Below are 25,569 nucleotides of genomic sequence, written 5' to 3' on the forward strand. Positions count from 1 at the left end.
GACTCGGTCCACTTAAAGCCCTGGTACTAGCTTGGTAACTTTAAAATGCCAAAAAAAACCAAAATGCACATATTTAGAGAAGTTTGTTTGCAGGGTTCAAAATTTCAAATTGCAAGGCACTAGCCGGCAATAAAAACGTTACTCGCCAACTCAATTCTAAGCATATAGACAGCACACAATTTCTTACTAGCCAGGCGTCAAGTATCACTAGCCAATGGCTAGTGTCGAGTGCACATTTCGAACCCTGTTGTTTGGTTTAGGTAATGTATTACAATGCACGCTCTTGGAACTACCTGTGAAGCATATTGGTCAACACAACACTACCACAACAAAACAGCTAACGACACGACTGGCAGATTCTGTCAATAGGAATGTAGGATGGTCGCATGTGGCGTCCCCCAAGGCTCCTCTCTGCTTCCCAACATAGCGCTGTCAACACGCTCACATTTCCAATACTAACGGTACCTAGTAAGACCTACTTATGATGTGAATAGCCACAGCAGGAGGAGATACACTGTGAACTAAATGAGTGACGTTTGTATGTACAATTGGTGGTGAATGTGTCAAATTTTTTGGAACAAATGTTTTTAATATTTAGAATGTCTCGTTATGTACGTTGATTGATTTTATCTATGTATGTTGATTGTTTTTTGTTTATTTTTGCAGTGGGTTGCACGGTCATCTTTTGCACTTGATGCACTAGCACTTTGCACATATTGCACTTAAGTAACAGTTAATGTAAGCTCTATTGGTAGCTGAACTGTACCAGACCAGAGGTCATTTGAGCCTGGAATATAGTGTGGAAAGTGTGTGGCCACATGAATTGGGCCCCTTAATTTCTAGAACCAGTGAGAGTATTTTTGATATGTGTGCAAAGTTTTGATATTTCATGTATATGTATTCAAAATAAAATACAATGGGCCTCATTACACGGTAGGCGGTAAGGGATTACCGGCACCGGTAAGGGCACCGGTGCCGGTAATCCCGTACCGTCCTACTGTGAGATCCCTTAGCGGCTCCCTTCCCTAATGCCTGGTTTTACCAGGCGTTAAGGAAGGGACCCGTTGAGGGACTTCAGAGCTAATAGCGGGCCCGTCATTAGCTCCATCCCCATTCCATTGAGCCCTATGGGGGCTCGAATGGGGAATGGTTCCCGGAATGGGGACTTACCGGGTCCTCCAAGGTCAGAATGACCCGGTAAATCCCTATTCCGGGAACATGGACCCGGAATGCGGTGAGGGGGTAGCCATGGCGCTAATAGCGCCATGGCTACCGCCTACCGTGTGATGAGGCCCAATGTGTGTTAGTGCTGTGTTTCACTGCCAGAGTTTTGGGCTATTAAGATTTTTAAGAACCGCTGACTTAGTATGTTAGGAGCCCCTTGTGTGATATGTTGTGAACCAACTGGACATCCCTGAATGACTCGAACACACAATTCTCTAGAGGAAGGATAACGTGTTATGTCTGAAAGGGGGAAAGGCAGAGGTGCTGCTAATATGTATTGTCCTCCAGTAGCAGAGGCAGTTTTTGGTGCAAGGGGGGGCGGATAATAGGGTGCCAGCGGGAGGCTGGGGGGTGCCCTGGGCTCCGGGGGAAGCCACCCCCACCCTGGCTCTGCCACTGTTGTCCTCCATGACCTTTAACTGATCACTCCTTTTGAGCTCTTCTCCACTGACGGACAAAATGTCGGGCTGCTCTTTGACGTTGGATTGTAATGTAGATAACAGGTACAGCTGGGGTCAACCTGAGCACTTTCTAGAAGGCCGTGGTAAGAGCACGAACCGTGCTCAGAGTATCCAGAAAACAATGCTCACAGAATCTTGCATACGCTTGAGAGATAGTTATCGCGACAGCTTCAGTCTGCGCCCTGTGGAACACCAGGTTGGTAAATTATGGAGAGCCAGCAGATAACCCGATGTTGAAAGCCATCTGCCCATCCGGGTACCTCTGCTTCACCGGATTTGGTGAAGGGACATTGCACTGCATTGCTTGATGTATGAACTCTTCCAAAAGGAGTGCCCACGTAGCTGTGCCAGCTAGCCGCACACTGGGCATGGACAGAACATCTGAGAGTAGGAAAGGCTACTACATGGGGCACGTACACGCCTGGATCAGGGCACAGCTCTGGAACGATAGAGAAATTAGCCTAGGACCTGCAACACTCATCTGAAATGCAAGAAATCCACGTGAATGGCACTCCAGTAGATGCCCGCTACCCCTGGAATATTCCTTCTGAAGTGCCTGCTCGTCCTGGAATATTCCTTCAGCTGATGTACGCTACCTCTGGAATATTACTTTAGAAGATGCTCGCTACCCGTGGAATATTCCTTCTGCAGTGCCCGCTACCCCTGGGATATTCCTTCAGTAGATGCCTGATACCCCTGGAATATTCCTTCTGAAGTGCCTGCTACCCCTGGAATATTCCTTCAGCAGATGCGCGCTACCTCTGGAATATTCCTTCAGCAGATGCTTGCTACCCCTGGGATGTTCCTTCTGAACTATCCACTACCCCTGGAATATTCCTTCAGCAGACGCCCGCTACACCTGCAATATTACTTCAGCAGATGCCCGGTACCCCTGGAATATTCTTTCAGCAGATGCCCACTACACTTGGAATATTCATTCAGCAGATGCTCGTTCCCCTGGAATATTCCTTCAAAAAATGTCCACCACCCCTGAAATATTCGTTCAGAAGATCCCTGGTACCCCTGGGAATATTCCTTCAGCAGATGCTCGCTGCTCCTGGGATATTCTTTCCGAACTGCCCGGTACCCCTGGAATATTCCTTCAGCAGATGCTCGCTGCTCTTGGGATATACCTTCAGAACTGCCCGGTACCCCATGAATATTCCTTTAGCAGATGCCCAGTACCTCTGGCATATTCCTTCAGCAGATGCCCAATACCCCTGGAATATTCCTACACCAATTGCCTGCTACCCTTTGAATATTTATTCAGAAGATGCCTGGTACTCCTGGATATTCCTTAAGCAGATGCCCGGTACTACTGGTATATTTCTTAAGCAGATGCCCAGTGCCCTTGGAATATTCCTACAGCAGATGCCCAGTACCCTGTGGCCTATTCCTTCAGCAGATATCCAGTAGCACATGATTATTCCTTCAGTGTATGCCATGCTATCCTGGAATATTCCATCAGCAGATGCTCGCTACCCTTGGGATATTCCTTCTGAAGTGCCTGTTACCCCAGGGATATTCCTTCAGCAGATGCCCGCAATCACTGGAATATCCCTTCAGCAGATGCCTGGCACCCCTGGAATATTCCTTTTGAAGTGCCTGCTACCCTTGGAATATTCCTTCAGCAGATGCTCTGTACCCCTCGAATATTCCTTCAGCAGATGCTCTGTACCCCTAGGATATTTCTTCTGAAGTGCCTGCTACCCCTGGAATATTCCTTCAGCAGATACTTGCTACCCCTGGGATGTTCTTCCTGAACTATCCACTACCCCTGGAATATTTCTTCAGCAGATGCCTATTACACCTGCAATATTCCTTAAGCAGATGCCCGGTACCCCTGGAATATTCGTTCAGCAGATGCCCACTACCCTTGGAATATTCATTCAGCAGATGCCCGGTCCCCCTGGAATATTCCTTCAGCAAATGTCCACTACCCCTGGAATATTCATTCAGAAGATGCCCGGTACCCCTGGAATATTCCTTCAGCAGAAGCATTGTACCCTGGAATATTCCTTCATTAGATGCTCGCTACCCCTGGGAATATTCCTTCAGCAGATGCTCGCTACTCCTGGGATATTCTTTCCGAACTGCCCAGTACCCCTGGCATATTCTTTCAGCAGATGCCCAGTACTCCTGGAATATTCCTACAGCAAGTGCCTGCTACCCTTGGAATATTCGTTCAGAAGATGCCCGGTACCCCTGGAATATTCCTTCAGCAGATGCCTGGTACCCCTGGTGTATTCCTTAAGCAGATGCCCAGTGCCCCTGGACTATTCCTACAGCAGATGACCGCTACCCCCTGGACTATTCTTCAGCAGATACCCGGTACCCCAGGATTACTCCTTCAGCATATGCCTGCTACCCAGGAATATTCTATCAGCCAATGCTCGCAACCCCTGGGATATTCCTTCTGAAGTGCCTGTTACCTTCAGCAGATGCCTAGTACCCCTGTTATATTACTTCAGAAGATGCTCGATAACGGTGGAATGCTCCTTCAGCAGATGCCTGCTATACCTGAGATATTCCTTCAGCAGATGCTCGCTAACCCTGGAATATTGCTTTGCAATATTCTTGCTACCCCTGGAACATTCCTTCAACAGATGCTCGCTACCCCTGGAATATTACTTCAGTAGATGCTCGCTACCCCAGGGATATTCTTTCAGCAGATGCCTAGTACTCCTGTTATATTACTTCAGAAGATGCTCGATAACAGTGGAATGCTCCTTCAGCAGATGCTTGCTATCCCCAAGATATTCCTTCAGCAGATGCTTGCTACCCCTGGAATATTGCTTCAATAGATTCTTGCTACCCCTGGAATATTCTGTCATCAGATGCTCGCTACCCTGGAATATTACTTCAGAAGATGCTTGCTACCCCTGGGATATTTCTTCAGCACATGCCTGGTACCCCTGATATATTACTTCAGAAGATGCTCTTTAACGGTGGAATGCTGCTTCAGCAGATGTTTGCTATCTCTGAGCTATTCCTTCAGCAAATGCTTTCTACCCCTGGAATATTGCTTCAGTAGATTCTTGCTACCCCTGGAATATTCCTTTAGCAGATTCCCGCTACCCCTGGAATATTCCTTCAGCAGATGCCCAATACCCTTGGAATATCCCTTCAGCAGATGCCTGGTACCCCTGGAATATTCCATGAGCAGATGCACGCTATTCCTGGAATATTCCTTCAGCAGATGCTCACTACCCCTGTAATATTACTTCAGAAGAGCCTTGCTACCGGTGGAATGTTCCTTCTGAAGTACCCGCTACCCCTGGGATATTCCCTCTGAACTGCTGCTACCCCTGGAATATTCCTTCACAAGATCCCCGCTACCCCTGGAATATTCCTTCAGCAGATGCCCAGTACCCATGGAATATTCTGTCAGCAGATGTCTGCTACCCCTGGAATATTCCTTCAGCAGATGCTCAGTACCCCTCGAATATTCCTTCAGCAGATGCTCTCTACCCCAGGAATATTCCTTCAGCAGATGCCCGGTACCCCTGGAATATTCCTTCAGCAGAGGCCCAACCCCCCTGGAATATTCCTTCAGCAGATGCATGGTGCCCTGGAATTTTCCTTCATTAGATGCTTGCTACTCCTGGGAATATTCCTTCAGCAGATGCTCGCTACTCCTGGGATATTCCTTCTGAACTGCCCGCTACCACTGGAATATTCCTTCAGCAGATGCTGATACCCCATGAATATTCCTTCAGCAGATGCCCAGTATCCCTGGAATATTCGTACAGCAAGTGCCTGCTACCCCTGGATTATTCGTTTAGGAGATGCCCGGTATCCCTGGAATATTCCTTCAGCAGCTGCCCTTTACCCCTGGTATATTCCTTAAACAGATGCCCACTACCCTTAGAATATTCCTTCAGCAGATGCCCGGTACCCCTGGAATATTCCTTCAGCAGATGCTCGCTATCCCTGAGATATTCCTCCAGCATATGCTCGCTATCTGTGGAATATTCGGAAGATGCTCACTGCCGGTGGAATGTTCCTTCTGAAGTGCCTGTTACCCCATGTATATTCCTTCAGCATATATATGGAGTATTCCTTCAGCAGATGCCTGGTACCCCTGTTATATTACTTCAGAAGATGCTCGATAACAGTGGAATGCTCCTTCAGCAGATGCTTGCTATCCCCGAGATATTCCTTCAGCAGATGCTTGCTACCCCTGGAATATTGCTTCAATAGATTCTTGCTACCCCTGGAATATTCTGTCATCAGATGCTCGCTACCCTGGAATATTACTTCAGAAGATGCTTGCTACCCCTGGGATATTTCTTCAGCACATGCCTGGTACCCCTGATATATTACTTCAGAAGATGCTCTTTAACGGTGGAATGCTGCTTCAGCAGATGTTTGCTATCTCTGAGCTATTCCTTCAGCAAATGCTTTCTACCCCTGGAATATTGCTTCAGTAGATTCTTCATACCCCTGGAATATTCCTTTAGCAGATTCCCGCTACCCCTGGAATATTCCTTCAGCAGATGCCCAATACCCTTGGAATATCCCTTCAGCAGATGCCTGGTACCCCTGGAATATTCCATGAGCAGATGCATGCTATTCCTGGAATATTCCTTCAGCAGATGCTCACTACCCCTGTAATATTACTTCAGAAGAGCCTTGCTACCGGTGGAATGTTCCTTCTGAAGTACCCGCTACCCCTGGGATATTCCTTCAGCATATGCCCGCTACCCCTGGAATATTCCTTCAGCAGATGCCTGCTACCCCTGGAATATTCCTTCAGCAGATACCCACTGCACCAGGAATATTCCTTCAGCAGATGCTCGCTTCACCCGGAATATTACTTCAGAAGTGCCTGCAACTCCTGGGATATTCCTTCATCAGATGCTCTCTACCCCTGGAATATTACTTCTGAAGATGCTTGCTACCGGTGGAATTTTCCTTCTAAAGTGCCTGCTATCCTGGAATATTACTTCAGCAGCTGCCTGGTGCCCCTGGAATATTCCTTCAGCAGATTCCTTCTACTCCATGAATATTACTTCATAAGATGCTTGCTACCGGTGGAATGTAACTTCTGAAGTGCCCGCTACCCCAGGGATATTACTTCAGCAGATGCCCAGTACGCCTGGAATATTCCTTCAGCAGATGCCTACTACTCCTGGAATATTCCTTCAGCAGATGCTTGCTATCCCTCGGATATTCCTTCAGCAGATGCTCGCTACCACTGGAATATTACTTCAGAAGATGCTCACTACTGGTGGAATGCTCCTTCAGAAGTGCCCGCTACCCCTGGGATATTCCTTCAGCATATGCCCGCTACCCCTGGAATATTACTTCAGAAGATGCTCATTACCAGTGGAATGTTCTTTCAGAAGGGCCTGCTACGCCTGGGGTATTCCTTCAGCAGATGCCCGGTACCCCAGAGATATTCATTCAGTAGATGCTCGCTACCTCTGGAATATTACTTCAATAGATGCTCACTACCCCTGGAATATTACTTCAGAAGATGCTCGCTACCCCTGGGATATTCCTTCAGCAGATGCTTTGTACCCCTGTTATATTACTTCAGAAGATGCTCGATAACGGTGGAATGCTCCTTCAGCAGATGCCTGCTATACCTTAGATATTCCTTCAGCAGATGCTCGCTAACCCTGGAATATTGCTTTGCAATATTCTTGCTACCCCTGGAACATTCCTTCAACAGATGCTCGCTACCCCTGGAATATTACTTCAGTAGATGCTCGCTACCCCAGGGATATTCTTTCAGCAGATGCCTGCTACTCCTGTTATATTACTTCAGAAGATGCTCGATAACAGTGGAATGCTCCTTCAGCAGATGCTTGCTATCCCTGAGATATTCCTTCATCAGATGCTCGCTACCCCTGGAATATGGCTTCAGAAGATTCTTGCTACCCCTGGAATATTCCATCATCAGATGCTCGCTACCCCTGGAATATTACTTCAGAAGATGCTTGTTACCCCAGGGATATTCCTTCAGCAGATGCCTGGAACCCCTGTTATATTACTTCAGAAGATGCTCGATAACAGTGGAATGCTCCTTCAGCAGATGCCTGCTATACCTGAGATATGCCTTCAGCAGATGCTCGCTATCCCTCTAATATTGATTCAGAATATTCTTGCTACCCTTGGAACATTCCTTCATCAGATGCTCGCTGCCCCTGGAATATTACTTCAGAAGATGCTTGCTACCGCATGGATATTCCTTCAGCAGATGCCTGGTACTCCTGTTATATTACTTCAGAAGATGCTCGATAACAGTGGAATGCTCCTTCAGCAGATGCTTGCTATCCCTGAGATATTCCTTCAGCAGATGCTCGCTACCCCTGAAATATGGCTTCAGAAGATTCTTGCTACCCCTGGAATATTCCGTCATCAGATGCTAGCTAGAGCGGGCGGATCCAGCTTCCCATATCTCGCACCCACCCACTGGAACGCCCTACCTCCCACAATGCGAGGTGAGGCCTCCCTCAGTGCCTTCCGCAAAACCATGAAAACCATCTTATTCACATAAGTTGCGCCGCACCAGTGGTATCCATATCATATGCATATGTTCCTACTGCATAAACTGTATTGTAATGACTAACTGTACCAACCAAAATATCAGTTTTATGCCTTGTAGAATTCATAATGTACCACTGAATGCCACTATTCCTGTAACTAAGCTCTTGCAAGTAACAGCGCCTCAATGCCCATGGGCTGCTTGCGTGCTATATAAATTTAAATAAATAAATAAAGATGCTCGCTACCCCTGGAATATTACTTCAGAAGATGCTCGCTACCCCTGGGATATTCCTTCTGTTGTGCCAGCTACCCCTGCTATATTCCTTCTAAAGTGCCCATTAGTCAACATTTACAGCACTTTAAAAGAAAACACTTAAAAGAAAACCTTGAATAGATTTTTCATGTCCAGTGTTTAAAGAAGGAAAGCTATCACCGAACTTGCTTACCGTACATAATAATGCAATCATTTACAATGCCCCTACCCCACCCAAAAACACACCTCTGCATCTTGCAGCCATTCTCGATCAATCCAACTCTCCCACCCTCTTCTTTTCTATGCGCTCCGCTCATCGCATTGTCAGAGTTTGCATGCAGTATCTAAATGTATCAAGAACACACAGAGGTCGCTTGCAGTGGTGAGCCTGTGAGGGTCATCCAGGCTTGCAAAGGATGCAGGGTCTTTGCCATTCGCGGATATGGCAAAAAGAGGCCTGAGCCCGTTGCAACGAGGGAATGTAGCTAAGGGCAACGCGAATGTCTTAGCCAGACAACGCGGCGCAACACAGGTTTGAATTCCGACCCGTGCTTAGAAACTACTTGCTGGTATTAACCGTGTTTTAAAGGAACAATAAAACAAATAAATAGTGTTAAAAACAAAGCGAAAGGGCCCGCAACCTTTAGCTTGACATATATTTTGAACTACAAAGTCAATTCCCAGCAGCATTAGCTAGTAATAGTAAGGGATCATGGGAGTTGTAGTGCAAAATATCTGGTGAGCTGGAGGTTATAGACCTCTCCTATAGGAAGAAACAAATTTAGAGTTGGCTGCCTCAACTCTATATATTTCTTTATCGTGTGATGCACCCTATAAAAAGGTTCATCTCATGGTAATTTTCCATTTCATGCAAGAGATACTATTGTGAAAGAGCATTCACGTGCACAGCCTAATGCCTGCGGCCGGGTGCAACCTTGTGGTCACGAAGTCTGAAAATAAATATGGGGTGCAAAAGCAGCACTGGGCGGCTTCTCAACTTCTTTTTTTACAAAAAGGCTTCCATGACTAATGGCGCAGCCGCCGCTGAATCATGCAGGCCACTGCCGATAATCTGTGTGGCGCGTCCGCCGGCACACCACTAACAATGGGCACCTGCAGGGGTGTTGCTAAGTCTGGAAAAGACCCGGGGCTACTCTAATATCAGGACTGTCAGGACTCAGGGCTAGCTAGAATTTTGGTTGTTGCCCCTCAGCTTTTATCCGGGGCTACTACCAAAAGACCTTGGGCTATAGCACCCTAAGTCCCCCTTGCAACGCCTCTGGGCACCTGCCTGCCAATGGAGCCAGCCGCGCACTCCAGAGCGGGTACGTTAATTCAGTGGCCTCCTAATATTCATCCTTAATCTGCTCATCTGAAATAAAGTGAGCCAGTTCAGCTTCCGGTAGCTGCACCGGCTCCTATTTATAAGCATACAGACTATGGCCACATGCCTGCCGGAGAGGACTGGGAACAAAAAGAGGCCCTGGGAATAATGTTTAAAGTGGACCCATATAACACATTTTCAACAAGCCCAACACTTGTCCTATGAGAACATTTGGAAATAAAATAGGTTACAACACAAAAGAGGCCCAGGGCGCAGAGGCGGCCTACCGGGAAATCTCCCGAGTTCCCTATAGGCCAGTCCACCCCTGCGTGCATGTGTGGATGGAAACAGCCACGCGCAGCCGCTCGTAACACCTCCTCTACTCTCACAGCGTGGGCGACGTTAGCACATCCACCCATCCATCCATCCTGTGAGTGCCCACGTGACACACAGCTCTTAAAAAAATAAAAAAAAGGGTTGTTTCAAATCTCTAAATGGTACACATACAGGCCAGTTTTGTGAGACTGAAAAAAAGGTCACGCCAAACTGCCACCACCGACACGTCACTGGGTTCAAAGGTCCGAGGTCAGAGGCCCCCCGGCAGAGTATTTCCTGTGGGTCTCAATCTTTTACTCTCCCTTTCTCCTTCTCTCTTCCTATTTATATAAAGTGCTTTCTCGGTTCTTTCTCCACCTCTTTTTCCTTTCTCTTCCAAGTGCTTTACATAGCTCTCAACCTTTTGTGTCACCAAGGTGGGTGAAAACACCAGGTTTTGGGGTGGGGGGGGGGGGGTGGGAGCCCATAGAAGTGAACGAGTGTATAGGGGGCTTGACTGGTAAATCAGCTGCTTGCAAGGTGGGTGACGTCTGCCAAAAGCGGGTGAGTTGAGTGCTATGACTTTACGTCCACCCTGATTGCCCTGTCCAGCTCTCTGTCCATTTAGAGGCCTGACTGCCAATCTACCTACTAGCCGGCGGGTAGCTCAATCACAACAAGCCTGCCTTGGGGATAGGGAAAATGCTGTGTGCCACACTTCCAGGTCGGTAATGTGATCATCATCACCACTGGACAGTGACATTAGTTATTACAGTGCATAGAAACAGGAGGAATCGGGCATGAAGCGCTATATAAAATCACCAATTTATTTTCCGAACTGCACCATCTACCCCATCGATCCATTTAAGACTTTTTCAAGAGATTGCTGGGGTTCAGAACTGGGAAAGGAAATCTTTGTGGTTGTGGCGTAAGCATTGCACAACGTTCAAACTTGAAGAACTTTTGCCTTGTGTGCACTTTCTGCAGAGACTTGTGGTCACGCCCTTTCTTCTTTTCGCTCTTGAAGTGATGTGACTTTGCGCAAACTGCACGACAATCAACCACAAATAAAACGTCAACGAGGCCAAAAGCTTAACTCATCACCCCACAAAATGCATTCGCCTTGAAACACTTGTGTATAGGCGCGTTATAAATGCCATATCATATCATTGTCGTGACACTGTCCATTCTAGCAACCGTAGATACAGGGACGTTGCTAAGTTTGTGAAAGATCCGGGGCTACACTAATGTCGGGACTGTCGGGACTCGGGGCTAGCTAGCCTTTGGGTTGTAGCCCCTAGGCTTCTATCCGAGGCTACAACCAAAAGATCCAGGACTATAGCGTCCCCGCCACTCCCTCAGCGACGCCTCTGCGCAAATATATAATCGATCCATTGATGAAGACAGAGAAGCAAGCCGCAATCAGTGGCAGCTGCTCCTCATTTGTGGGACTGCAATGTCTGCATATTGGGGTTTCCTCTCATATATTGCAAGCCCAGCTGAGAAGCCACAGAGTGTTGTACATCAAGAGGACACAGCAATTGAATGCAGCAGTATTACAGCCGGTCAGATAGCACAGCGAGCTGAGCGCTCGTTCTGACATCTGTGCAGAACCTGCTGACCCAGGTTCGAATCCTGGCTGGGTCAACTCAGTCTTTCGTCCATGCGAGGTTGATAAATTGAGTACCACACAGTAGGGTAATAATAACTGTTATTGCAGTGCTTAGACACCTGTGGGTTTGTTGTGCTATATCAAAATGAGTTATTATTGTTACAAAACATGCAGGAGCCTCCTTTTCAGAGAGCAAATAACCTACCCTGCTGGATGGCTTCTACTCAGGAGGGTCCACATCCACACTGCGCCCCACCAGAGGAGAAGTCACCATTTGCATATCAGTCTGCTTCCAACACCAGAATGCCAGGCAGAGAACCAATAGTAAGTCCAGACACAGTGATGTGGATCCTTCTTAGAAGGAAAGAATATATGGGTACACTTAGGATATGGGGAGAGGGGATGCACAGAGTGTCCCAGGGCTTTATAGGTTAGGGAGAAATAACTCAGGAATAGCAAGGCTGGGGGGGATAGCTCAGGGGCAAAGTGCTGGCCTTGGAAGGAGGACGACGTAGAGCAACACAGGTTCGATTCCTGGGTCCGTGAGGGATTCTTTTGAGGGATGTGTCTATAATACTTTTCTCTTTTAGAGAGCTCGTTATTGACTACGCCAAAACATCAAACTGCCAGAGCCCAACGGTCTGAAACTTCACATTTTGGCGGTAAATCTGACAAATTACTGCCAGAATAGGTTACCTTTGCTGCCACTTGGTGCCGTGTACTCAGCAGGGGATTGTGGGTGATGGCAAGGCGGTGTAAATCCCCATTTTTGGAGTCGCCAGGGCTCCATTTAGATTTTGGAAGAATTACTTGTAGTGGTACTACCACAGAATTTTGGAGGTAAAGAGGCGGATTTACCGCAAGCATTTTGCTCAAGGTGAATCCTCTACTTTACCTCCAATTCAGAACTGGGCTGTGCAGTGAAAGTGGTGGTCATTTTTTTACATCCCCAAAAAGTGGCTGTAGCAGAATTACTGCCACTTTTTTACCACACCGTCTAACTCAAAATGAGGCCCCAAGAGTTCAGGAGAACACCGCAAACACCCGGCCCCAGACCCTCTGTACATGGTTAGATTCCTAATTGGATAACGACAAACTTAAAAGAGAGATTGTAATTGGTTATATTATAAGCCCAGAGGTTACTAAGCGCGGACCCGGGGATCGAACTTGCTTCCCAGGCGAGCGTGTTGCCCTAGAGCTATCCTCCCGGCCCTGCTTTAGCCTGATTGAGAAGCGGGGAAGACAATTAATACATCATGATAGGGAGGATAGCTCAGTGGCAACGTGCGCACCTGGGAAAGCGCGTTATAAATACGCAACTAAGAGAAAAAAAAAACAATTACGAACTAAAAAACAAACAATTCTGTAACAGCGCCTCGATGCCTGCGGGCTGTGTGGGCGCTTTAAAAATGCAAAAAATAAATGATTAAGCCACATAAAATGAATGCCACAAGTAGGCCAGCTTGTCAATATGACTGGAATAGACTGCGGTGTATACAGGCCTGGACCGGCACCTGCTACGGGCCCGCTCCCTGAAGCACGCGCCACTCACCCTGGAGCCATGGACGGGTCCACCAAGCACACAGCAACCACCCCCAAGTGCCTCCAGGCTAGGCCAATGCTCATAAACCGGCTTAATGTGACCACGAGAAAACGGCAAGCTGCTCCACTGCACTCCGCCTCGCTTCGGTCCCCTGCACATGTCTGAGACCAAACAGGAAAAGGATGTCAAACCCTCAACAAAGTCAAACAGGAAATTGACGTATAAAAAGCCCATGCTAGCAAGTAGCAGAACCGAGGCGGCTCATTCTGGGTGATGTAATGCTATATGTATAGCGCCCACTTGGCAAGTGTAACGCCTCTTAGCGCAGTATATATAACATATACGTACTGCGCTGTTATCCATTTTTTTTCCAGTGGCTCCGTGAGGCACATCGAGGTGAGTTTGAAGGAGGGGAAGTTGAAAAGTTAGGGCAGTGGAACAGGGTTTTAAAAGGTTGTCCGATGGATATTTTCGGGCAAACATAATCTGGCAAAATAAATACGGCGAACTTGCCATTCAGCAAAACACATGCACCGATCATTCACATAACCTATTTTCAGAAACTTTGTTCAGGCCATTTGCTGCGAAGCAAGAGCTCTTTGCTTGTTTAGTAATTATATTTCTTAGGGAAAACATAGGGTAGGCGGCCTGAAATAGCACCGCTTAGTTTCCTCTTTGCAGACCAAAACATCATCAGTCACATGCCGTTTCCTGGCAGCCATGCAGTGGTGCAGCGAGACTGTGCGAAGACCAGACCGAGAGTAACCCGGGAAAGAGACTTAACCACACAGCCATCCACACCCTGGAACCTGCCTTCTCTCCAGTTCAAGCTCGAGAAAGGACTTACTGCGATTCCACATAATCATGCAGCCACCCACACACTCTGGAACCCACTTCGCCTCCAGCTCAAGCTTGACGAGGGACTTACTGTGATTCTGCATAACAACAAAACCATCCAATCTCTAGAGCCGTCTTATCCTCAAGCTCAAACTCGAAAGGGGCTTACTGTGATTCTGAATAACCGCACAGTCATCCACAATCTGGAAACCACTTTGTCTCCAGGTCAAGTTTGACAAGGGACTTACTGTGATTCTGCATAACACAACCATGCAATCTCTGGAGCCCTCTTATCCTCAAGCTCAAATTCGAAAAGGGCTTACTGTGATTCTGAAAAACCGCACAGTCATCCACACTCTGGAACCCACTTTCCCTCCAGCTCAAGCTTAACAAGGGACTTACTGTGGTTCTTCATAACAACAAAACCATCCAATCTCTGGAGCCCTCTAATCCTCAAGCTCAACAAAGGCTTATTTTGATTCTAAATAACCACACAGTCATCTACACTCTGGAACCCACTTCCCCTCCAGCTCAAGCTTGACAAGGGACCTACTGTGATTGTGCATAACAACACAACCATCCAATCTCTGGAGCTGTCTTATCCTCAAGCTCAAGCTCGAAATGGGCTTACTGTGATTCTGAATAACCGCACAGTCATCCAGACTTGGGAACCCATTTCCCCTCCAGCTCAAGCTTGAAAATGGATTTACTCTGTTATCTGCATATCCACAAAACCATCCAATCTCTGGAGCTCTCTTATCCTCAAATTCAAGCTTGAAAGGGGATTACTGTAATTCTGAATAACCGCAAAGGCATCCACACTCTGAACCCACTTCCCCTCCAGCTCAAGCTTGAAAATGGATTTACTCTGTTATCTGCATATCCACAAAACCATCCAATCTCTGAAGCCCTCTTAACCTTAAGCTTGAAAAGGCGCTTACTGTGAATCTCCATAACACACAACCATCCACACTCTAAAACCCTGTTCTTTTCCAGTTCAAGCTCGAAAAGGGCTCACTGCGGTTCTGAATGACCACACAGCATCCACACTTTAGAACCTTCTTCGTCTCCAGCGCGAGCTCGGAAAGGGCTCACCAAAGCTCTGAATGATCGCACACCATCCACAGTCTGGAACCCTTTTCTTCTCCGGCGCAAGCTCGAAGAATAGATTACAGTGGTTCTCCCTAACACACAACTATCCAACTCTGGAAGCCTCTTTGCCCCCAACTTGAACAACCACTTCTTCAGATGCCACATAATCACGGAACCACCCGCAACCTTGGACATTCCTCCCCCCCAAAAAAGAACTTACTGCGAATCCACCCAAGTCTTTAGACTCACCTGTTCCTTGATGCCTATGACCCGCAGTCACCATGACCACAATATCTGCCTTTAGGCCTGACCAATGGCCAATATCAAGTCTGGACATCCCCAAACCTGTCCAGAAGCTGCAGATGCAAAACCTTGGCCCTGGAGACAACTTTCACATTGGCATTTGGTTAGGCATTCACTTTATGCAAGCTAATGCTATCTCATTCTCTGGTTCTAGCATTCGCTCTTCTAATGTGCGTGTCATCTCACAAGTGTAGCAGCCTTTTTATCATATACCAGATATTGGCATAAGAATACGTACTTGCCCCTTTTCTGGGTTTTGCCATAAAGTGTCCCGGTACTCAAAATGTTACAAACAAATGCCCAGGCACTCCCTCCATCACCAGGGATTAACACACAATGCCCAGGTCCTCGCATCATTGGCAAGTATTGCTGATCTGGCATAGGAAGTGAAACAACACCTTCACGGCTGCAGCCTGAACTCCACCTGCCTCGTGAGACATTCACCACATAACAAACCATTCCCTCAGCATCATTTTGCAATACACTACTTTGCATGTGGAAGGATACACACAGCATGGAATGCTTGGTATCTATCTATCTATCTATCTATCTATCTATCTATCTATCTATCTATCTATCTATCTATCTATCTATCTATCTATCTATCTATCTATCTATTTCTTTACTACTCGCCCATGGGCCTCAGGGCGCTCATGGCATTCATCCGAGGGCTGGTTCCGGGCTCCACCCCTTTATTTTCCAGCCGGTCTGGGATGGCTGGAAATAGGTGGGCAGGGCCTGGGATGGCCCTGGACTGGTTCTGGACTTGCACCCACCCTGCCTTCCCAAGCCCCTTTCTACTGTCTGAGCCGCTTCCGGTCTCACTCCCCTGGTCGTCCCCACCCCCTTGTTTGTCTCCTTGCTCTTCTCATCGCTGGACCTCCATCCTTAATGTGACTCTTACTCCCAGGACCTTCTTTGAATTCTAAAGCAACCAACCACTGCCATGCTTTGTCCTATGTCGATTATTCTTGTCAAAACTCTTTCCGATATATGCCATGAATTCAAATAGATCAATTACACAAGACCATCTTCTGTGCCCTCTGCATGATAACTGTTGGCAATTGGTCAATACGCAACTAATCGGCCAAAACTGAAAAGTAGCCCTTGAGTTTCCGTGTCTGGAAAAAATGCTGGGAAAAATGCTGGTAATTCCGGCACCAGCATTTGTTCCGGACCAGGGAAACACAAGTTTGCCGGTGGGGGCAGTGAACGACCTGCCGGTAGTTCAGGACCCTACCGGCAAACAAATGCCGGAATCACCGGCACCAGTCCCCTCGGTGCTGGTAATTCCAGCAATCCTAACCCATGGAGTCATATGGGACTCCATGGAATGGGAACTTAGCGGCGTCTTCACCGCCCGTAATATCCCAGTAATACCGGTATATCGGGCGGTAGAAATGGTAAGGCAGTTTTGCCTGTAACACACCGGCATTACCGGTGGGATACCGGCAAGACTGTAATGAGGGTCTATGGGCCTCATTACGACTAGTGCGGAATGGGTTTAACAGCTCCGCACTATTATGAGGTCCCCTCGCGGGACACGCTGTGGACGTCTGGTTTTTCCAGATGTCCATAGCGGGTCCCGCGAGGGGACCAGGGAGCTAACAACGGGCCCGTAATTGACAGGCCCGTTGTTAGCTCCCTCCCCATTCCCATTGAGCCATATGGGGGCTCGAATGGGAATGGGGAAGGACCGGGCCTGGGTTCCCTGAAGGAGGAAATACCGGGCCTTCCAAAGTCGGAATGGCCCACTAATTCCCCATTCAGGGAACCCGGACACGATTTTGGAGGCAGCCATGGTGCTAATAGCACCATGGCTGCCTCCAAAGTCGTAATGAGGCCCTATGTCTTGCTACCATAAATTGAATTGAAAAGAGTCATTCTATGAGAGGGCATTGAGTGGCATTTACATGAATATTATGATGAGAGTCTAGCCTATAGCCATAGAGACAAAAGCACAGAGGGAACCATGGGCTGGTTTGTACAAAGTCACCCTGGAAAGATTTGGTACTTTGAAATGAAGGACTCATCAATTACTGGTTTCTGTTCATTTGACTTCTTAGTGCATAGTTCTTCTTGGGCCATGATAACAAATACTTAGCTGAGAGCGAGCAATCTAGGCTGTAGATTTAATGTACTTAAATAGGAGGAACCCCTCGTCCCCTGAACATCCCCTCGGATGGATGATGCTCCCTTGTTAGGCTCAGCCACTCACAGCTTCATGGGATGTATTTACTCTCATACAATTCAATCAATCATCAGACGCTGGACATAGTGCTCACGTGTCCAGTATGAACATCTGGTCTTCTAACACGGATGGCCCAAAGTGACCAGCCAAAATCTAGGCCTAAAAATCAGTTCATCTGGCAACTCTAAACCTTTGCCAGAGCCTTACATCAGCAATGACTGGCCTTTGCAGTTTAAATGGGTGAGCAGTCGTTTGCACCCAGTTCACAGTTTCTGGAGCCTGTCCGGGAGCTCTACTTTTAGGCCATCGGTATAAGCCTTTCGACAAGAGATCAGCTGCCTCTGAATCGGAGCCTTGCCCAGAAATGGAACGTTCTTGGAAAGTTCTTTCCATAACAGCTCTCACCCAATCTCCTCCAGCGGCTACCACTATCCTGAAGCCCTCCATCAAGGTGCGGTTGAATCTCCCAACACATCCACTCCCTTGGGAATGGTAAAAAGATGTTGTGACATGTTATATACCATATCTCTCCTTAACATCTTCACATCCTAAGACACAAACTGTGGTCCATTATCCGACAAGCATCAGCGAGGGACACCCTCCCTCCAGAAAAGTGGCTCCACAAATCCCCATTTCCCTCCGCTCCATTACCATTCTCTTGGCTGTACTCAGATAAGGGTGTTCTTTACAGAGGTTTGGAATGGATGACTTTGTCCTTTCCTCCATGCACTGTATAATGCGATCACTCTCTTGACAACCCACGTTGTTTGGTCCAGACGAATCTGATGCTGAGTGGGTGGATCAAAGTGTAAGTGTAGGGATTGCATGCTGCTGCCGCTAATCTGTGTCGTGCCTGCCCCTTGATCTACAGGTACCCTATGTTAGCTGATGATTGCTTTTTCTTAAAATCCTCCAATGCTCCTGGTCTCCACTTGAGGTACCATAACTTGTGGCAGGCTGGACATCCTCCCTACTGACTACTCAGATCCAGTCGCAGAGTCTCTGCTGCAAGCCCTCTGCTCTTAACACACTTCCTCTCCACCATTTCATGCCCCTTCGGTGGAAATGTGTTCTACTGATGCTAATCTCACACTGCAGGGTTCGAATTTGAGATTCAGTGAGCTGGAGTTAAAACCAGCTCCTGGGTGTCGGGCATCAGCCTGTAGGAAGGAGCTACCGCAGGGGAACCAGGAGCTACCAGAGATGCTCCTTTAACTTTTTGTCCATTTTGTATGAACCATTGGGCCTGATTACGACCCAGGTGTTAAACCATGGCGCCATTAGCGCCATGGTTGACGCCGGAATCCGCCATGGTGAATGGCGGAATTACCTCCCCATTCCAAGGTTGGCGGGGCGGCAATTCCCCATTCACCATTGGCCCTTTCCCATTCCCATTTTTGCCCCTTAGGGCTCAATGGGAATGGGGAAGGCGGTAATTACGGTACCGCAAATTGCGGTACCGTAATTACCTACAAGGTCCCTTTGCGGGTCCCGTCCTTAACGGCTGGTAAAACCAGCCGTTTAGGGAGGACCCGCAAAGGGACCTCGGAATTGGGCGGTATGGGATTACCGGCGCCAGTGCCCTTACCGGTACCGGTAATCCCTTACCGCCCGGGTCGTAATGAGGCCCATTGTGTTTAAATGTATATCAGATGTGTTCTCATTCGTCTTTATTCACATTCTGAAACACTCAAAGTTAATGTCACATTTACATGTTTGGAAGGCACCCGTTGGCGCTAGGAGCCAAAAGTAGCTCCTGGTAGCTGTTGGTTTCAAGCTAACCAGGCTCTACTATACTAGAAGCAGGAGCTAAATAGCTCCCAGCTCCCCTCAATCTCGAACTCTGCACTGGCAACGCTGGGCGCGGGTCGGTGGAGAGTAGCAGTCGCACTCGCTGTGCCAGCAGCATTATCATCCTCGTCATCCTCTAGAAAACGTCTTCTGAACAGTCAAGGCAGCGGTGCGACACTCTCAGCATACTGCAGACCGACCATGTATTGGCCAGAGGACCTTCCAGTGACCACGGTGTGTTCTGTCATGTTTCACACGCTTCAGAAGCGTCTAGAAAAATTACACAGCAAGCTGGAGGGACCTTGCCCTTCTGAGATACAGGAAGGACTTTGCAGGTGGCATCACACTGTCCTTTTCTCTTTAAATTTACCTTGCTGCTCCCTGAAAGTGTATAAGCATCAGAGTGCTGTAACTCCACAATATTGAGCAGAGACACACATTTCATCATTCAGAATGCACTTCCTTTCCATCCGTCAGTGATTTTAGGCTGACTAGTAATTTACTCTTTCCCTGCACATGTTCCAGGCAGATTATTTACAATAATACCCAAAGCATTTTTTTTATTATCGTCTGATTTGTCAAATTTACCAGTCTGGTACCTGGAAATGAAAGCCGCAACAACAACAATTCAATTACAATTCACATTATTTTAAAATAGGCTGTTTAAGTAGCAGTTTCTAAAAGGTTACATTCTGTTTTGTACCTGGCGATTGACGTCCTTATTTTTTTTCGCGACCATTATGAATTACACTCTGAAAAAAGACTTGGTCACATCATTCCTAATCATGAAATGAAATAACTACTTCCTGAGGTTGGAATCATCAGCTTCCAGAAGGCAGTGGCATTGCTAGGGGAGAGGGTTGGGAGGACTGAGGGGCCTAAAGCACTGGGTCTTTTGGCTGATGCCCCGGATAGAAGCGCAGGGGCTACAACCAAAAGGCTAGCTAACCCCGAGTCCCGACATTAGCGTAGCCCAGATAGAAGCTCCGGGGCTACAACCAAAAGGCTAGCTAACCCCGAGTCCGGGCATTAGCGTAGCCCCGGATAGAAGCTCAGGGGCTACAACCAAAAGGCTAGCTAACCCCGAGTCCGGGCATTAGCGTAGCCCCGGATAGAAGCTCAGGGGCTACAACCAAAAGGCTAGCTAACCCCGAGTCCAGGCATTAGCGTAGCCCCGGATAGAAGCTCAGGGGCTACAACCAAAAGGCTAGCTAGCCCCGAGTCCCGACATTAGCGTAGCCCCGGATAGAAGCTCAGGGGCTACAACCAAAAGGCTAGCTAGCCCCGAGTCCGGGCATTAGCGTAGCCTCGGATAGAAGCTCAGGGGCTACAACCAAAAGGCTAGCTAGCCCCGAGTCCGGGCATTAGCGTAGCCCCGGATAGAAGCTCAGGGGCTACAACCAAAAGGCTAGCTAGCCCCGAGTCCGGGCATTAGCATAGCCCCGGATAGAAGCTCAGGGGCTACAACCAAAAGGCTAGCTAGCCCCGAGTCCGGGCATTAGCGTAGCCCCGGATAGAAGCTCAGGGGCTACAACCAAAAGGCTAGCTAGCCCCGAGTCCGGGCATTAGCGTAGCCACGGATAGAAGCTCAGGGGCTACAACCAAAAGGCTAGCTAGCCCCGAGTCCGGGCATTAGCGCAGCCCCAGATCTTTGCCAGACCTAGCAATACCCCAGCCAAAAGGTACATTCTATTGCAAAGTAATGACAGACTATTTCTCATTTTGATATCTCTAATCTATCACTAACAAGCAGGGTGACTTTACCTGCATTTCTAAAAGAAACACTTTGTAATGTCGGATATTTGCAAGAATCCCGTTCTAAAAGTAACACTATTTAGCAATGTTTTACATCCCCTCTGTTATTATTATTATTATTAATACTAATATAATAATTATTATTATTATTATCATTATGATTGACATCACCGGTGGCCGAAAGTTGAGATGTTCGTACTGTAGGTAGGAATCGTGGATTGGGAGAAAAATCCTCCCACCAAGCACATTGCAGCCAATTAGGAGGTCCAACATTTTCACATTCTCTCACTGGTTGAAATGGAAGGCATTCCAGCCAATCAAAGCGCACGCACATTTCCGGCCTCCAAATTGGTGAAAATGTTCTCATGGCCGGAGCAACAATCCTTAAAAAGCTAACAAGAGTGTTCTGTCCCAAGCAGCCGCCTTCCTAGGGAATTTCTGTTGGCCACGTTGTGGAATTATGGGTATAATCTGCTGATTCCCCTCCAATGGGCGATTTTCCATCCAGCACGACTAAACACTATGGGCCTCATTACACGGTAGGCGATAAGGGTTTACCGGTACCGGTATTTTACCGGTACTGGTAAATCCTTACCGCCTTACTACGAGGTCCCTTTGCGGGTTGGAGAATTTAACGCCTGCTTTTTGCAGGCGTTAAAAACCAACCTGCAAAGGGACCCAGGGAGCTAATTACGGTACCACAATTTGCGGTGCCGTAATTAGCGCCTTCCCCATTCCCATTATGCCCTATGGGGCAAAAATGGGAATGGGGAAGGGCAATGGTGGAAGGGGGATTTACCGCCCCACCAACCTTGGAATGGGGCAGTAATTCCCCTTTCCACCAAGGCGGTGCTGGTATTTTACCGGCTTGAACCATGGCGCTAATAGTGCCATGGTTCTCCGCCTACCGTGTAATGAGGCCTAATGTCCTAAACAAATAATTTAAAATGCTTAGAACATCTCTCAGGCTTATTATCTAAAACAACAGAGATCTCAGAGAATAGTCTGCCATGCCTTTTGGTACAAAGTTGCGCTTTGATTAGATTTGGGGTGTGGTCACCTTGTCATGTTCATACAGGCCTGTTTCTCACATTGTGTTGGAAGTCGATGACCGCATAGACAGGAAGAAGTCACATGATGAATGTTGATAAGTCCCCTTTTAGTGTTTAATGTGTAATGATAGTGGAAAGCCCGAGGGCACAGCTGCGTAAGGATCACCTTCACATACTAGTCTCGGCTATCCTGCTGTGAGAGCAAACAATGGGCCTCAGTATAAGGTTGCCGGTATCCTGGCGGTAGATCCGCCAGCATACCGGCAAATGTTATTACTGTTTCTGGCACTCGGTCCTGCGGCATTGCCGATGGATTACGAGTGCCACAGTGACGGTGTTAATCCCCATTTATGGAGTCCTAGGACTCCATGAGGGGATTTGCCGTCATTACCGGCACTGGCAATGGCAATACTGGTGCCGGTAATGAAAGCTTTTTTTGCCAGTGGGGCACCTGCCTTACCTCCAGCTCTGTAGGTAAAACAGGTGCCCCACCGGCAAACCTGTATTTGGTCGGTCTGGTAAAGTGCCCGTATACATCAAAACTGGCACTTTTTTACAGGACCAGCCAATTTATAATGAGTCCGAATGTATCAAGTATTCGACCAAAATAAAACATTTGATGTGGTCCTTGTGTCCTTTAATTACATTTTGCTAAACAATCAAATGTGTGTAAATGTATGAAACAAGGTTAGCATTTTGTTCAATCCAAGCAATTCAACAAATGTATTACAACCACCCAAAAACGAAATCCTTTAAATACAGAACATACAAATTCAACTCCCTCTCACAAGTGACAAAACCATCAGGAATTAGCATCTCAGTGTTAGGCTGGTTCCAATAAGAATAGGCTACATTGTATGTTCTTTGCATAACGAATTTACATTTTTGGACTGGAGGAGAAAGGATGTTGCTGGTACAGAACTGCGCCCCCAATCCCACAGTCACAGGACTAATGCAGAGTAAAGCGCTGGGGAAGAGCAAAGTGGGACTGCCGACACATTGTGCACTGTTGGGCGGCCATATTGGAAGAGTGTGAACGGTGAGCTAAAGGCGTTTAGTGGCGGGACACAGCTCCAGCTTTGCATCTTGGGGATGTGGCGGGGTGGGAGCTCATGCACAGGAGGAGGCCAAGATGGTGGGGGGGAGCCGGGCATTGTACTAGTTAAAGATGGGCAGGACGAACACAATGAATGTAAGGGAGGGTGGCAGAACGCCAGGTATTACCGTTTCATGTTGGTGTAGGCCAAACATGAGGGAGGGCGTAGAAGCCCCAGATATATGTTACTTTTGGGTCAGACGTGGGGAGGCGCCCATCCATGCTACATATTCTTTTCTTAATAAAGGAATCACCGGAACTGGCGGATCAGCGCCAGTCCGGGTTTAAGCATGCAAGCCGTGAGTCGCGTGTTTCATTGCGCGCAGCTACTCCCGCGCCGCGCCCTGAACAAGCCTGCCCCCGCGCATCGGCAGAGGCCCCAGCAACACACGGGGGCTCAGACATCCAACATCACACTGGCGACGAAGTGAGCCACGGACCCGACGCGGAGCCGCACACCGACGCCCACACAAAAAAAAAAAAAAAAAAAGTGCAGCCGAGAATAACGCTGCACTTGAGGTGGTTGAAGCCCCACCTTCTGATCAAGACAGGGGCTCCCACACACAGCTGCAACAGAATCATCTATCACTCCTGGTGGAATCCAACGGCCTTGAACAGGTACTGCGCAGCGGCATACAAGCTGACCGCGACAACCCCTATGACATCGTGGTGCCACACTCCACACCGCCACCCTAGGCCCACGCTCCAACGCTAGGAAGAACACCCCCATAACTAACATGTCGAGTCCAAGCACCAGCCCTGGGAGGGCCGGCACGAGTCCTTCTTCCAGGAGGAGCATCTCATATGAACATCCTGACCAAACACAGACTTCATTTATGCCACCATTTGACCCATTCACCTCAGGCGCCGCCATCAGATGGGAAATCTGGCTCCAACAATTCGAGATGCACCTCGAAGCCAGAGACATCACCGTGCCAAAGAAAATGCGCACTTTCCTCCTACTGAACATTGGAGCAGCGGCCCTGCGCCTCTTTAATGCAACACCCAACCACGGCAACGCACTATGACGCAGCGAGATCTGCACTCACAAATATGTTCAAGCCCGACCTCAACCCGGACTACGAACGCTTCCACTTTTGCATGGCGAGGCAGCGAGAGAAAGAGTCGGTTGACAAATTTCACGCTCGCCTTCGTGAAATGGCTGTAGGCTGTGAGTTCCCGGACGAAGAATTTGCCATCCGTCTCCAAATCATTAACGGAATATCCTCTGAAAAACTGAGACGGGCTATACTTTCAGAACATAACATACGCCTCTCACGAATCCTTGAAATGGCGCGTCTCCGTGAGCAAACGGAAGACCAGGTAGCAGTCATGGAAGCAGCGATCCAGAAACTACCACTAGACTGCCCCGGACCCACGGAAGATGAAGCAGCCATTTCCAGACGCCAGAACACACGCACGAGGCAAGATTGGAAGCCCCACCCACCACAAGGGCGGGACAAAAGCTACAAATGGTGCGGAGACCCATGGCACAAAGGCGACTCCTGCCCCGCATGGGGATCCACGTGCAGGAAATGCAATCGCCTTAACCATTTTGCCGCGGTCTGTTTGAACCCACCAGACAAAGACCCTGCCCCACGCCAGACACAAGAACGTCGGAAAAAGTTTGCGCCCAGAGAAACCTCACACCTCCAGACACGAAAAGGAAAAGCCAGAGCTGTCTATGAGTCCCAAAGGTCCCCAGACTCGAGCGACAGCGACGACAGTGACATCAGCACGTCCCCGAGAGAGGAGACAAAAGTAGACGGAAAAACGGAAGCAGACGGATACACCGAATACACCTTATATCTGCAGTTGAACCACATCGGTCACGACAGAGGAAGAGGCCGTCGTGCACCGTTCTCTCTAATGGAGAACCACTGAAGGTGGTCATCGACACTGGCGCAACAGTGAACGTCATGCCGGTGGCAGCATTCAACAGACTGCACCCAAAGCCCGATCTCCAACAAAAAAAAGAGTCAGACTATATGCCTACGGTTGCAAGAAACCCCTCCCCGTGCGAGGGTCATTCAAATCAAACTTCGCACACGAAAACACCAACTGCCGCGCACGCATATACGTAGTGGACGCCGGCTGCGAGACGCTACTGAGCTGCAGGACAGCAGAGAAGCTGAAGCTAATACACTTCGCATTCAGCCTCCAACAAGACGAACTCAGCAGCCTACTGAAACGACACAGTAAACTATTCCAGGGCATCGGGT

At 48.2% G+C, this 25,569-nt stretch overlaps 1 protein-coding gene across 19 annotated transcripts in view; it reads right to left on the reverse strand.

Annotated features, from left to right (window-relative positions):
* Positions 1-25,569, reverse strand: part of EVL (Enah/Vasp-like) — a 965,108-nt gene that overhangs the window by 567,400 nt on the left and 372,139 nt on the right. For 10 of the 19 annotated variants that reach the window (XM_069637814.1, XM_069637809.1, XM_069637807.1 and 7 more), the window contains exon 1: positions 13,240-13,391. The exons of 8 other annotated variants lie outside the window; for them this stretch is intronic. In XM_069637814.1, coding sequence (XP_069493915.1) covers positions 13,240-13,313 — 74 coding nt within the window. In that variant the 5' untranslated portion in view covers positions 13,314-13,391. Of the gene's footprint in view, positions 1-13,239; positions 13,392-25,569 lie in introns of those variants that run through there. One more of the 19 variants, XM_069637811.1, reaches the window with a different exon arrangement.

This window comes from Ambystoma mexicanum, chromosome 14, assembly GCF_040938575.1.
Source record: "Ambystoma mexicanum isolate Mex_15411 chromosome 14, UKY_AmexF1_1, whole genome shotgun sequence".
Taxonomy (NCBI): Eukaryota; Metazoa; Chordata; class Amphibia; order Caudata; family Ambystomatidae; genus Ambystoma; species Ambystoma mexicanum.